General features: G+C 35.6%; 1 protein-coding gene across 1 annotated transcript in view; it reads left to right on the top strand.

Annotated features, from left to right (window-relative positions):
* LOC139962537 (uncharacterized) overlaps positions 1-8031 on the top strand; it is a 27482-nt gene extending 19451 nt beyond the window's left edge. Inside the window, exons 4-6 of the mRNA XM_071962617.1 lie at positions 1317-1396; positions 1607-1735; positions 7573-8031. Coding sequence (XP_071818718.1) covers positions 1317-1396; positions 1607-1735; positions 7573-7722 — 359 coding nt within the window. The 3' untranslated portion in view covers positions 7723-8031. The remainder of the gene's footprint in view (positions 1-1316; positions 1397-1606; positions 1736-7572) is intronic.
* Positions 8032-16053: the final 8022 nt, after the last annotated feature.

Below are 16053 nucleotides of genomic sequence, written 5' to 3'. Positions count from 1 at the left end.
CTTTGAAAGGGGCATATAGATCATACGTTTGAATATGAGTTCATATGTGAATCATTCAACTCGTGTTTACAGTAAGCTCTTATGGTCTCCTGATATAAATGTGTGATTGGGGCATAAACAGAGAGAGTCAGATACCACAAAGAACGCACTTAAGATAAGGTTCTCGCGTAGAAAAGTACTTTCATCATGGATTTCAACCTATTGTCAGTGGGGTATGAAAAGGGGTGAGAGCTGGCCACTGGCTGGTTGAGAAAAATGGTTTAGTTAGGTGGGGTGGGAGGGGGAGTTTTACATTTATTCGGGAAGAATAATACCGTCCATCCTGGTGTTCACAAGTAGTTCCTTGTCTGTAGAGCTAGTCCAAACATGCCTCATGATGGAGTCATTTTTGGAGTCTTAACTTTTCATTTCTTTTTTTGGTGGAGGTCCTCCACACCACTTCTCCATTGATGACTACAACCAATATACTTGTAGACTCATTTCGCACTGATAACGAAAAATAACAACGCTTGAACTGACTGTCCCTTTTGACTTTAATGTCGTTCACTGTAAAAACAAATACAAATATGAACTATCAAACCCTATCACAAATAGACGGAACTATATAGAAAATATTCATACAATACTACAACAGTTTAACGATTGCACTAATTTGTTAACAATACAAAGAATACAGTTTGCAGGAATACGAATGCATCTACCATTTGCAGCCTATAAATTTACTCTACATATTACCCTTTGCAATAAATATCTTTTACCAATCGAGATTCTTACATAGATACAAAATAGCCCATATGATCTCCACCCAGATAAAGAAAACATATTTACCAATCGTTGCATCCTCCGGTCTCCAGTGCGAAACTGATACTCTCTATGTAAGCTATATGTAACTCTTTACTCTGACCCGTCTCCTCACAGTATAACTTTTGACCGTAGTCAATAGCGGACAGCGTGCAACTGTAAATACTAACTTGCCGTTACAATACTGTTAATCCAATTCCTCGTGTAAATGGTGTTTTAGCCAATCAAATAATTATAGTTCCAGCAAACCCATCAAGCATTCAGAACAAGACGGCGATGGTGTTTTCAACTAAAAGCGGTACAGTACTCCTCACGGGAACATCCCTTTATAGGGGCATTTCTCAAAAGTTAAAATTGCATAGATATACAACCGGGCTGACAGCATTGTACTGGAAGTTTTTAAACGTCTACAACATATCATATCATTTTTTGCCTTTATTAACTCTTTCAATTGCACACTTTATGTCAACTTTGCACTGCAACGTTTAGAAGAAATTTTTTTCTCTTTCTTACAGAATATAGGCTTCCGAATCCTTGCCTTGCGTTATTTACGAGTGGATTCTCATGTATTCTTCATGCGCAATTGTCACATCTGGTAAGGAAAGTTAGAGAGAATGAAAATTGTTCCTAACAATTGCGAAATTGTTTTTATAATGTGATGATTTTCGTTTGTACAGTACTGCGATGATCATAACTTTGATGCCATGATAGATTCTTTCGGTTTTAAATTAAACTAATGATACTGCAAACTTGATTGTTCTTGTCTGAAATAAACATACTAGATTTCCATTTGTTTCTCATTTAGGTTCAAGGTGCCGGTTCAAACCTACTCGTTGGAATACTGGCGTGTGAATTAATTGCCTGCATATTCGGGTCATGTCTAACGTGTTGCATTGATGAGACTACAGGTAGTGTGAAGCAATCCGATCGAGTGGTAAGTGAACGACTCAATCTCTCTTTCTCTCAGGGTCATCATCATATCATATACCTCGTATTATGTTCCACCGTGTGGCGGGCCATTAGTCTCAAATCATGGGAGATCGACTTATACCGATTTAAATCGACATATACCAGTTTCCTTCGACTTATACCAGTTTCCAGTAGCTGAAATTGACTTCTACCGATTTAAATCGATGATAAGTAAAATAAATCGATGATATGTAGAATGAAACTGGTATATGTCGATTTAAATTGACATATACCAGTTTCATTCTACATATCATCGATTTAAATCGACATATACCAGTTTCCTTCGACATATCATCGATTTATTCTACTTATCATCGATTTAAATCGATGATAAGTAAAATAAATCGATGATATGAAGAATGAAACTGGTATATGTCAATTTAAATCGACATATACCAGTTTCATTCTACATATCATCGATTTAAATCGACCTATACCAGTTTACTTCGACATATCATCGATTTATTTTACTTATCATCAATTTAAATCGACATATACCAGTTTCGTTCTACATATCATCGATTTATTTTACTTATAATTGATTTAAATCGATGATAAGTAAAATAAATCGATGATATGTAGAATGAAACTGGTATATGTCAATTTAAATCGACATATCATCGATTTATTCTACATATCATCGATTTATTTTACTTATCATCGATTTAAATCGATGGTAAGTAAAATAAATCGATGATATGTCGAAGTAAACTGGTATATGTCGATTTAAATCGATGATATGTAGAATGAAACTGGTATATGTCGATTTAAATCGACATATCATCGATTTATTCTACATATCATCGATTTATTTTACTTATCATCGATTTAAATCGATGATATGTAAAATAAATCGATGATATGTCCATGTAAATCGACATCTACCAGTTTAAATCGATGATATGTCGAATTAAATCGGTAGAAGTCAATTTCCGTGGACTTATACCAGTTTCTAGCGTCTCAAATTGACATATACCTATTTAAATCGACATATCATCGATTTAGCTCATTAACATATTCCAAATCCCGATTTCGGTGATGATTGACATGATTTAAATCGATGATAAGTAAAATAAATCGATGATATGTAGAATGAAACTGGTATTTGTCGATTTAAATCGATGATAAGTAAAATAAATCGATGATATGTCGAAGTAAACTGGTATATGTCGAAGGAAACTGGTATATGTCGATTTAAATCGGTATAATTCGATCTCCCATGATTTGAGACTGATGGCCCGCCATAAGATATGTAGAATGAAACTGGTATATGTCAATTTAAATCGGTAGAAGTCAATTTCAGCTGCTGGAAACTGGTATAAGTCGAAGGAAACTGGTATATGTCGATTTAAATCGGTATAAGCCGATGATAAGTAAAATAAATCGATGATATGTAGAATGAAACTGGTATATGTCAATTTAAATCGACATATACCAGTTTCATTCTACATATCATCGATTTAAATCGACCTATACCAGTTTACTTCGACATATCATCGATTTATTTTACATATCATCGATTTAAATCGATGATAAGTAAAATAAATCGATGATATGTAGAATAAATCTATGATATGTCGATTTAAATTGACATATACCAGTTTCATTCTACATATCATCGATTTAAATCGACATATACCAGTTTACTTCGACATATCATCGATTTATTTTACTTATCATCGATTTAAATCGATTATAAGTAAAATAAATCGATGATATGTAGAACGAAACTGGTATATGTCGATTTAAATTGATGATAAGTAAAATAAATCGATGATATGTCGAAGTAAACTGGTATAGGTCGATTTAAATCGATGATATGTAGAATGAAACTGGTATATGTCGATTTAAATTGACATATACCAGTTTCATTCTACATATCATCGATTTAAATCGACATATACCGGTTTACTTCGACATTTCATCGATTTATTTTACTTATCATCGATTTAAATCGACATATACCAGTTTCATTCTACATATCATCGATTTATTTTACTTATCATCGATTTAAATCGATGATAAGTAAAATAAATCGATGATATGTAGAATGAAACTGGTATATGTCGATTTAAATCGATGATATGTAGAATGAAACTGGTATATGTCGATTTAAATCGGTATAAGTCGATGATAAGTAAAATAAATCGATGATATGTAGAATGAAACTGGTATATGTCAATTTAAATCGACATATACCAGTTTCATTCTACATATCATCGATTTAAATCGACCTATACCAGTTTACTTCGACATATCATCGATTTATTTTACTTATCATCGATTTAAATCGATGATAAGTAAAATAAATCGATGATATGTAGAATGAAACTGGTATATGTCGATTTAAATCGATGATATGTAGAATGAAACTGGTATATGTCGATTTAAATCGGTAGAAGTCAATTTTAGCTGCTTGAAACTGGTATAAGTCGAAGGAAACTGGTATATGTCGATTTGAATCGGTATAAGTCGATCTCCCATGATAAGAGACTGATGGCCCGCCATACCACCGAAGGTGCTTCAGCAGACTAAGGAAATCCTTAGTCGGAAATTATTGAGGTTCCAAGTTTTTGTGCGTGGAAGGACACCGGCGAATCTCGCCTTCTCTTTTTTGAATAGTGCCCTGAAGTAACGAGGCAGGGGTGTGTAGTCCTGCTCCCTGGACCGCAATTTAACGTCCCCTCCGAAGGACGTGAGTACCGCTTCCCACGTGTAGCCACTTTCCTACCACGAGAAAGGAGCGGGTGAAAATTGACGTCAGTGTCGACACCGAGGTTTGAACCAGGGACCTCAGGTACTGCAGACGTGCACTCTCCCGTTCTGCCACCTCTCCGCTCTTCTCTCAGGCTCAGACACTGACACTTATATTGGATCCCCTGAAAAGGAAGACGCATGCTGTATATTGTACGAGTGGTTCAGAAAAAGTTGAGCAATTGTCAGTATATTTTAGGATATTTCAATCTGGTGATATGTTTGAATTTAGTACTGATGTGCAAAAGAGTTGGCATTGACACCAGCATATCATCTAGCAGTCCTTCACTGCACCAAGTAGTAACGAGAAAAGAGAATTGTCCAACCGACGATATTACACCATTACTATTCAATGGCAAATGTTTTATCATGCCTTCAACTTTGGGAATGAATGAACAGCGTGTTAAGCTTTACTCTAAGATGGGTATTAAGGAATATGTTGCATATTTATGCTTAATTGAGTCCATGCATTATGGTGTTATTGATATAAATGGTAGTGTTAATTTTAGTTAGGTGTACATAGGTTGCGTACTAATATTAGTTGTAGTCACTCAAGGTGTTTTGAGTAATGCATCGTGATTTTTCATCCTTTCTCATGTTTTCACCTTCACCTCTGATCGTCATACAGGACTTTTGCATTCAGATGGGAAAGTTTAGACCACTACTACTTTCAATCTCTCACAAAGTATTTAATAGCACAACCTCGTGTTCAGAGCTGTGTATGCAGAACCTTATTTATAGTGTAAATATCTTTCAGAGTGAACATTTGACGTTTACATTTAAATTCTGTGTGGTTTGTGTTGAAGGGGAAGAACTATCAGACCACCTACACCTATTTAATAGTACAACCTCGTGTTCAGAGCTGTGTATGCAGAACCTTATTTATAGTGTAAATATCTTTCAGAGTGAACATTTGACGTTTACATTTAAATTCTGTGTGGTTTGTGTTGAAGGGGAAGAACTATCAGACCACCTACACGGGAGTTGGCTCCAATGACCCAATGGCAGTACTCCCTCTTTGAAGAAAAGTCCTTGCTTCGATTTTAGTCCTCTCATAGTGGTTCAGATCCCAACTAAATCAGTCGATGAAAATTTGAATTTTTCCTTATTTATTATCACAAACTTGCATTTAGAGCTTCTCATATATACGCAACATTGGTCTAATTTGTTCATGTTTATTTCTGGGACAGACCACTTGACACCCAACATGGGAGTCAGCTCCAATAACCACAGGACAGCACCCCTTCTTTCCAAAAAACAATTGATTCTATTCTGGTTCTTTTATTCAGGTTCACGTTCATATTTAAATCACTCGGGGAAGTCTTTGGATTTACCCTAGCGCCACCACCTTTGAAATCTTGCTCACGCTACTGAAATATAGTCATGTTCTCATATTTGTATTGAGAAAGGGAAGGAGAAGTGTCTGTTTTATAATACACTTCAGGTGCCGTCAATCCGCAAAATTATTACTGTTGTTATGTTAACTATCCTTATAGCATTTTAGCTGGAGCTCAATGATGTACGTCCATTAACAGAACCGCGGCATCGCGTCACCTAGTTGAACCTTAACCGTGTGATGTTTGACCTAAGCTGCTTTTTATTCGACTTGTAACTTTACTTTAACATAATTACATGCTTTGTGAGTTGACATGACTGGAGAAACATTGACTTGTGACTTGACTTGACTTAAATTGCGAGAAAATCAAACGACTCGTCACTTGTTAGGATGAAAATGATGACTGGTGACTTGGTATACAAGGACTTGGTTAAACAACTGCATTTTACATTCTCAAGGTCACATTATAAGAAATGGAGAAGTGAGAACAACTATTACTGCCCTCTGTAGAGTCCAGTGCAATAAGGGTAAATGCCAAACTGACCTGTTCCTCGTGGGAATCTCTTTAAATTCCATTGTGACCGTTTGAGATAATAATGTGATCGGGTACTTACGTATGTACTCATGGGCGTTGATAGGGTTGCTAGGTGATAAGTGGTATATATATATATATATATATATATACTGTATAATATATTGTATAATATGGAGGGGGTCAAGCACTCTCCTCCGAGGGGGCAGGTCTCTCGCATTCTGCAGTTGCATCCATGCTTGGGTGAATTTTCAACGGCCTTTGATAGAACTTTTTTATTGTGGCTGTTGATAATAGCCTTTGCGTTTCTCATGCAGCTGTAGCTTAATTTGAGAGTATTTTTGTTGAATATTTGATGTGCCTGTGTCGGGGAAAGTGCTTGGCCACTAACTTCAAAAAAGTTTTTTCCAATGTTTGTCTTTACAGTTTCGCTAAATGAGGGGTTAAAGTGACTGCTGGGATTCTAAGTCTATTTATATTGGTATGTGCGGAGGGCAGTTCAAAACAAGGTTTAATAACCACAAAAACTTGAAGAAATACCACGGAGAAACTGAGCTTTCAAAACATGTTTGGTCTCTAAAAGAAAGTAATAGAGCCTTCCAAATCTCCCGGTCCATTGTCAGGAGATCAAACACATTGATCAACAGCCCAGGTTCTTGTAATCTATGCCAGGCCGAGAAACTAGCAATAATAGATTATTCTAGCTCTAATCTCCTGAACAAAAGATCAGAAATCCTCGCAAGCTGCAGACACCAAACAAAACACCCCCAAAATAAAGTCAAAATTAAGATGAAAGAGAGATAGCTTTTTAGTACACCCCCTGACGATTGCTAGTAAGCATGAAACTCTGAGTAGAGGTTTGGTTGCAAACATCGAAATTTACATTACGGTCTTCTTCATAACGTGGAATTGAGCACTCTATCGTGTTCTATATGGAACATTTTATATACTTCTATATATACACACACACACACACACATATATATATATATATATATATACATATATATATATATATATATATATATATATATATATATATATATATATATATATATATATATTTTAAAGGATAAACCGTAGGAGCAGAGGGCAATTAAGAAACGTATTTCTTAGATACCATTGTGCATGTCTTGATCGTAATGTACATTTCATAACAATTTTTTTTCTCGATATTTAGGATGTAAACCGACCTGATGTGGTGCCACCTGCAAATGGAGATGTTGTAAATCCGGCCAACCGACCACCAGCCAAAGCACCGACCAAAGCACCAAAGCACCGACCACCTAACAAAGCAATCCCTTTGCCTGACATGTTCTTCACTGCTTAACCATTTAGTTGAAACTAACGAGAAGTTTCATATTTCAATTAATTTATATTTTCTACCCAGACATTTATCAAAAGCGTACACAAAATGGAACAAAGTAGTATTTTATGGGCTACTTCATTACATTTCATTGCATGCAGCCATATAATTCAAAATTTCCATTACAAAAACGTCGTAATATCATGTACTAATATAATTACTAAATATACGTTCATTCGAAAGAAAATAGTTTCATGAGAAGAATATTATGTAGTATCCTTTTACTCCTTATAATATTGATATATATATATATATATATATATATATATATATATATATATATATATATATATATATATATATATATATATATAGTTTCCGTAAAGACTATGCTTGCTACAACAACCGCTTCATTCAAATCGACGCAATTGAAGTAATATTGTCATAATCTTGTTTTCAGTTAACAATTAGGCTTTAGATTTCATGATTATTCACTTCATCAGAATCAACTCCCTCCTCCTTTTCTACCTGTCACTAGCGTAAACGGAAACGCCAGAAGATTCAAGCATATTAAATATTCCTGCATCGTCAGTCACATTGCTACTGTCGTCACCCTCGTCGCACCAGCGCCCGATGTACAATGAGGTGATGTTGAACTATGCTCTCTTTCGAATGCTGTTTAAAAAGAAATCCAGCGCTGGTGGCCGGAGGATTCGCTGGTGGCTAGAGTACTGTACATATTTTGCTGCTACCTAGTTTGCAACATTATATTAAGGCTTGCTAAGTGTGACATGTTAACATGGTGCACATTATTTTAATTTATATTCAATATGCTGTTCATTATTGTTAGTAGTGATCACCCAGGTCACTTTGTTTACATTATAATTGCTAACAAGTTCTGCCATACCCCCGTTACGGCAGTACCTTAACATTTTGTGGGTTAGAGCTGCATTCTTTGAATCCATGAGGATATATGTGCATGGTACCTTCCGTTACCATGGTAACAGAACCACAATGGACAAGATACTGTATATGGATAGTATTGTTCATTTAGACTTAGGAGAAATCATATTAAGGCAGTTGTCCGTGTACCTTAGTCTTAAACTTGTATTGATGTGTTTTGTATAAGTGATCTGCTAATTAGGCTGAATTATAGCTGTATCTACGGTTACTGCCTTATGAACTATCAATTTGTAGTATTATGCAAGGATTCATGTGTTAGGTACTTTACATATAGGGGTAATGCCCCTGCTGTTTTCAGGATCTTGTTGTTAAGCGGCTAAAGATCATGTATAGGCCTGTCCCATTTACTGGCTTATTTGTACATAGCTTGTCTATTATCTTTATAATAATTTGTTTATCACTTCTGGTTTGCTGCTTGTGAGAGGTTACAAGGCCATATGTCACTTCTAGATAGTTTAGCACATGCAGTTATGGTCACTACCTCCCTACAGTTGTTAAGTTGTACATTACATCTACAGGGGTATGGATGTACTGTTCATGGCTTTGTTTACTTATTATTTCTTTAGTTTGTGGTTATATTATTTTGCTTCTTTAAGTTATTAAGTGGGTCAACTATAGTTCGGTTAAATTAGTTGATCGATCTCTCATCTGCCAATACAAGCGGATGCAACACCTTAACCTCTCCTGAGAGAAAGTTGAAAACTATTTCATATGTCTTCAGGTCTTACTGTATATTCTGATTATTCAGACTCTGTTATAGGCTACACACTGTTGATGGCCTTGGGCAATTAGACGCCGGTTAGTACTCGTAGACCCCGGTCGTCCATATAAAAGCTGGTACATACTACCTAGGGACGGGGTACTCCATCCAATGGTTGCCCGAACGTTCTAAAAGACGCTGGATCGGAATGGCAGCGCATATGTCTAAGTTTATTAATTTTGCTAGTTATTCATAGTCGTTAGTCGTTACGAACTACAAGAGAAAGTATTTCGTATTTGACCAGTTTAAAGTTGTGGGAATGCTATAGTGCATTTGTACCCACACAAACTGAGTTCCAACTGTTATTATTTGTGTTAATGATGTAATACACAAACAGTGTACACAATATCTACACAAACAGTCTACACAAACAGTAGAGTTAATAGTAGACCAGCGCTGTTCCTTGATGTGTAGATTTCTACACAAACAGTAGAGTTAATAGTAGACCAGCGCTGTTCCTTGATGTGTAGATTTCTACACAAACAGTAGAGTTAATAGTAGACCAGCGCTGTTCCTTGATTGTATGTGTCTTGGAGTGGTTGCTATGTCTACTGAATAAAGAAGCCAGTCGTAACCCTAATATAAATGTTTCTGCTTACTGATTTGTGTATGTTTCTTTTATTTCTAAGCTTCCGTCCCTATACTAGCTGACCACGAGGGTCATTGTAAACACCCCTAACCCCGCTGCTCCTATGTCATAGGTACATGGCGAGTAGTTGTTACAGAATGTTTCATACAGGTTTTCAATTTTTCAATTGCTTTTCCTGGATGTTAAAATGAAAGGTAAAAAATAAATTCGTGGGTTAATATTTTATTTATTTTTTTGTTTTGCCACAAAAGTACAAAGTGGTGGGAAGTCTTCCATAAAGCTTAAAAGCTTAACAATGTGGAAGACTCCTTGAAGAAAGAAAAGAAAGAAAATATATATATATATATATATATATATATATATATATATTTATATATATATATATAATACATATATATATATAATACATATATATATATATATATATATATATATATATATATATATATATAATACAATTTAAATGTTCAATATATATATATAGTAATTACATACAGGTATAATTTGGTAGTAGTCAGTAACTAGCTATTATTTCCTTACATAACCACTTCTTAAAGGATGTGACTGACTTTTTACTCTTTAAATCCGTTGTTAGAAGATTCCATGTTTTCTTACACGGTGTTGAAGGCTTAAAGTTCCAAAGGTGGTATTGTAGAGATTATAGTGGGCATGATTAGCATGCCTCGTGCTTTGATTAATCTCTGTTACTGGTTAAAAAAATAATCAAAGGCAGCTGGTAGTAATCCATTCCATGTCTTGTAGGCAAATAATGCAAGCTTAACTTTAATGAGATCGTGCAATTTTAGTAAGTTGAGTTTCTTTAATAGGGGACTGGTGTGCTCACGTAGGGCTGAGTGTGATATGAGGCGAATGGCTGCCTTTTGGAGAATTATAAGATTGTTAAGGTTGGTGTTGTATGTACTAGACCAGATAATGGAACAATAAGTGATATGTGGGACAATCAGGGTCTAGTATAGTGTTCTGAGTATGTTTTCCGATAGATAACATTTCAACTTATATAATATGTCAACATTCCGTGCAATTATACTGCATATAGTTGAAATATGGTTGCGCCAGCTAAGTTTACAATCAATATTTACACCTAAATTTTTTAGTAGTAAAAACTTGCTCAATTATTTTCCCGTCCATACATATATCTTTATTCCAAATAAGTGCATTACGAGTATAAAAGACAACTAAATTACTTTTCTTGTACATTTAGTGATAATTTATTGGCTGAAAACCAATTACAAAATTTATTTAATTCAATTGAGACGTTGGAAGATAATGTGATTATGTCGTCGCTCTCGAAGAAAATACCGGTGTCATCTGCAAAGAGAATGATTTTGGCTAGTTTGGAGACATGAATAAATAACAAATGACCTAAGACTGAACCCTGTGGAACGCCGCAACGAATTTTAGCAAGATCGGATCTAGAGTTTTTATACAAGTTATACTGATATCTGTTCGGAATATAGCTTTCAAGCCAGTTGAGAGTAGTTCCTCTAATGCCGTATGAAAATAATTTATTGATAAGGATGGTATGATCGATCGTGTCAAAGGTCGAGGAATACACTTATGCAATTTTTGCCATTATTTATACTAGTATGTGAACTGTTAACTGCATCTGCCAAAGCCAGTTCAGTAGAATGTTCGGGTCGAAAGCCGTACTGTTCTTTACAAAAAATATTATATTGGTTAAGAAAATTAAATATGCGATTGGACATAAGCCTTTCGATGATTTTAGAAAAACAGAAAAGCAATGAAATCGGTCGAAATTCTCATATACATTTGAATCTCCTGTTTTATAGATTGGTATAACCTTTGTCATTTGAAGTTCATCTGGGAATACGTTAAATGATAAATTACATATATTGGTCAATGGCTTAGCAGTAAAAGGAATAACATTTTTTTGTAATACCAGGTTTGAAATCATCATATCCTGCTGCTTTATTGGGTTTCAAGTTGGAAGTTGCGATTTTAATTAGTTCTTCTTCTGTGACTGGGAATGTGAATATTGAATGACTATTATTATCATGGATGGTTTTTTGTGATTCACCTTTGTGATTTATTTTACTAGCAAGCGATGGTCCAAGATTTACATAGAAATTGTTGAAGTTATTCGCAATGATATTTTCATCACTGGTTTCTTGGTCACCATCTTTGAAAACAGCAGGATATGATGATTTTTTCATGTTATTGTGCAACATTTCATTTATGGTACGCCATGTATGGTTTGTGTTATTTCTGCTCTCATTAAATTCATTGTCAAAGTAGAGCTTTTTCGAAAGTCTAATTACTTGTTTAAGCTTATTGCGATAGGTTGTATACATAGACTTGTTCGTAACTCTAGGAGACTTCAACTGACGTCTGTAAAGTTTGTGCTTCCTTTTAATGGAAGTCATAATACCATTCGTAATCCATGGGTGTCTCTTTCTACGAAGCTGTTTTTGATTGATTTGGCGAATAGGAAAACAATTATGATAAGTTGAACTGAGATAATTAAAGAAAGTATTATAAGCAGAATTGACATCATTTTCGTTTAAAACATTATCCCAAGATGTGTCCCACATTTCAGAAGTAAAACGGTTTATGTTGTCATGTAATTACGTATATAGATTGTGTTGTTAGATCTTGTTTTCTTCCCTCCCACTTTCAGAAATATCGGAAACTGGTCACTTATATCAGTGATGAGAACCCCTGAAGTAATCGTAGAGTCATCATTTGTAATGATGTTATCTATCAGGCTTGTAGTAATACTACTAATACGAGTTGGAACAGTAATTGTAGGGATGAATCCGTTCGAATAGAGAATATTTACAAACGTAGTTGATTTGATTGCATTCGATAAATCAAATATTATAATCACCCATTCTGTAGGTTTTACAGTTTTTATTCGATATGATATTGAAAATATTTTCCAGATTATCATTAAACTCATCTAAAGAACCATTAGGTGGTCTGTAGACCATGTCGATAAGAAATTTATCCTTTGAATTTTGGTAAGATAATTTAAATGTTATTTGTGTTCTGATCGTTCCCTTTCCCTTGTATGATATCGCCTGGTGGTTGTGACGTTGGGCCTGGGTCAGGTTAGCATTACCTTCCATAACTGTTGACTCGGTCCTAGGTCTGTTCAATACCGTGGTATTGGTCTGTTTTCTTTACTGAAGACTGCTGACTTCTCTCTTTTAGCTCCGTTTTGTTTACAGGAGGCTGCTGACTACTCTCTTTTAGGTCACTAATATACATTCCTCGTCTTTATCTGTTGCTAATACCCCAGTATTCTCAGGTCTCGATTCACTTTCCTGAGCTTCATAAGTCGTTGGCTTCTCTGTGTCCTCATTAGTCGTTGGCTTGTCAGTTGGGTTCTCGATTTCTGTGTCCTCATCAATTGTTTCCGTGTCGTCCTTTTCATCGCAGTGATAACTCGTGTGACCCAGCTTGTTGCATTTGTAACAAAGGATTTCAGGGCAACGGTTCCTTGAATGCCCTTGTTGACCGCACTCTCTACACGTGTATTGTGGGCACTCTCTCATTATGTGATCATCTGATAAGCAGAGATTACACACCCGTGATTGTCCATTGTGCTTTAATCTTAAGTGAGTTCCCTCTATAGTGATTGCGTACGGTAGATACTTGACACTGTTTGGTAATTCGAGCCTAACGTATCTAATGTCATTTTCTATGTTGGGGTAGTCTTCGTAATATGTATGTACCCATAGGGATCTTAATCTACATCCGTATTCTTCCCAAATTTCATCATCGGTAATGTACATTGGGACTCCAAAAACACTTGCGGTTATTGTGGTTTTGGTCACTCCCATGATTGTCACATACCTCATTCCCTATTTTTAATCCAGTTTCTTGAATAAGTTCTGCATCTTCTTTGTTTTTTACCGTTAAGATCCAATGCCAAAGACTTCAATATATCCTTAGAATTAAAATTAGCATCAACAAGCTTTACACTATTTGTTTTCAACACGAAAATATTTGGCGGCATTTTCGCAGATCCGGTAATCATTTTGTGAGATATAGCCTGGCGCCAAGTGGCGCCTTGGCACTTCTATCGTTTGAAAAACTTGTTCAAATACTTCAATGTGATATGCCAAATTCGTAATAAAATCCTCCTGTTTCACGGGATAATGTTAAATGCCTCAGAATGAGGCCAAACAAATGCACAAAAGACAGAAAATAAGTAAATAATCGAGAGCCGTTGAAAAGATCTTTCCGCTCTGATGTTTACGCAATGCTATTCAATGCTATTCAATTTAATAGCGTTATCACTAAACGATAAGCAGTTATACAAGTCTCGTGTGTACCATCACGGCAAAAATTTTCATCTTCTAGTTGGAAGAGTTTTATGATCCGCAAAGCAATAAGATATATTGTGCGAGTTGGCAGCTACTACAAAGATCCTGGTGATGTCGTACCACAGTTTACTGACAAACTTTCCGAGGTCGCTATATAGCTGAGATAGAAGCTCTCAAGCGGTATACCCTATTAGCCATCATAGTTGATGACTCGTACTATCTTTTCCCTATTGTGCTACCATGACTGTAACTTAATTCATGAAACATAAAACTCAAACAAATCAAAATATTTAATTATCATATGCTATAGTATTCCATACGGCTTGCAAAATCACATAATACAATAATTCGACAATTTAGTTGATAGACACTGGAGGAGGAATCTTGGCCAATTTTAAAAATCCAAATCCACCGAGGACATGAACCCAAACATTTGTTCGACAAAGCAAATAAAAATATGACGGCGTGACCAATACAACGGCCAGTGTGTATTACTACATAACTAATGCAAGTTTCTACTTTAATTCTGTAGTTTCCATCATTTGTGGCATTTTAATCTACTCTCTAGAAAACTGTCTCTCAAAATGAGCTATAAGTGGGTGCAGTAATGTTACTGGAGAGAGAAACAGCTTTTAGATGTAGCAAAACTGCTTATGTCGCTTAGCAGCAGAACAACATCCATCATACGCCGTCACCTTATTCAAACTTCTGTTGTTTCTACCGCAGTTGCACAGAGCGCCATATATTCGAAATATACATATATATTTTTTAAACATTCACAATCCAACCATTCTTAACCCAGCCCCTCTCCCACTTATTCCCATGTTTGCTCGCTTCTACAATAATAGTTGCGTGCGAAAAGGTTGTTCTTTAAAAATTAAACAATGTAGCAAAACAACGCCCATATCGGCCAGCTGTTCACTACACTGATGTTCCGCCGTTACAATGAAACTCCTGGTCAGCAATGTACATCGATACAAAAGCATAAATATGGGAGAAATCATCATTATTTGTAAACATTGAATATCAATCTGAAGGTATCATAGATAAAATCACTATTGATACTGTAAATACTTAAAGAAACGAAGGCCTTGGGATGATTTAAAGCTTTTTAGGATTCGTTGGCGACGAGGAAGATTAGGACTATACTCATGCTATGTTGAAGACTAAGTATTCACCAAGGGGAGTCTTTACTGTGGAGTTTGTAGGGAGTCACGAGTAAAAGTTTTACAACTTGCTATTATTATAACAAACTATCTATGCTAACAAGGATCATAAGGCAAGGGTAAATGAGATAGGCGGAAAGGAAACGGTACCGTTATCCCGCTTATGTCTTATATTCTACGGACACGCAAATGGATGAAATGCTCAGAAATCTTGCCAATCGAAACAAATTTCTCAAATACACGCTTAATTAGCTGAGCCTCTGCAGCGTTGCTGCTCTTATTGAACTTTACATTAGCTACGAGAGAGCAAGAAATATCGAAAATTGCTACGGCGTCCTGGGCTTTGACCAGTCAACTCCACCAAGGTTCTGAGATACATTCCACAAAATTATATAGAAAAATTCCATTTCTTAATTTTGGTTTACGTTGTTCCTTCAAATATCCAGCTGCTAGAGACTTCACCTTACCACTAACCACTGACAATTAGGGTCCTTTGGAAACCCCATAAACACTTAATATTCCACTCTTAAAGACAGATATCATAACAAATGAGGAACATCTAGG

Source organism: Apostichopus japonicus, chromosome 21, assembly GCF_037975245.1.
Source record: "Apostichopus japonicus isolate 1M-3 chromosome 21, ASM3797524v1, whole genome shotgun sequence".
Classification (NCBI taxonomy): Eukaryota; Metazoa; Echinodermata; class Holothuroidea; order Aspidochirotida; family Stichopodidae; genus Apostichopus; species Apostichopus japonicus.
The sequence above is the reverse complement of the archived record's forward strand: the minus strand, read 5'-3'. Positions and strand labels throughout refer to the sequence as shown.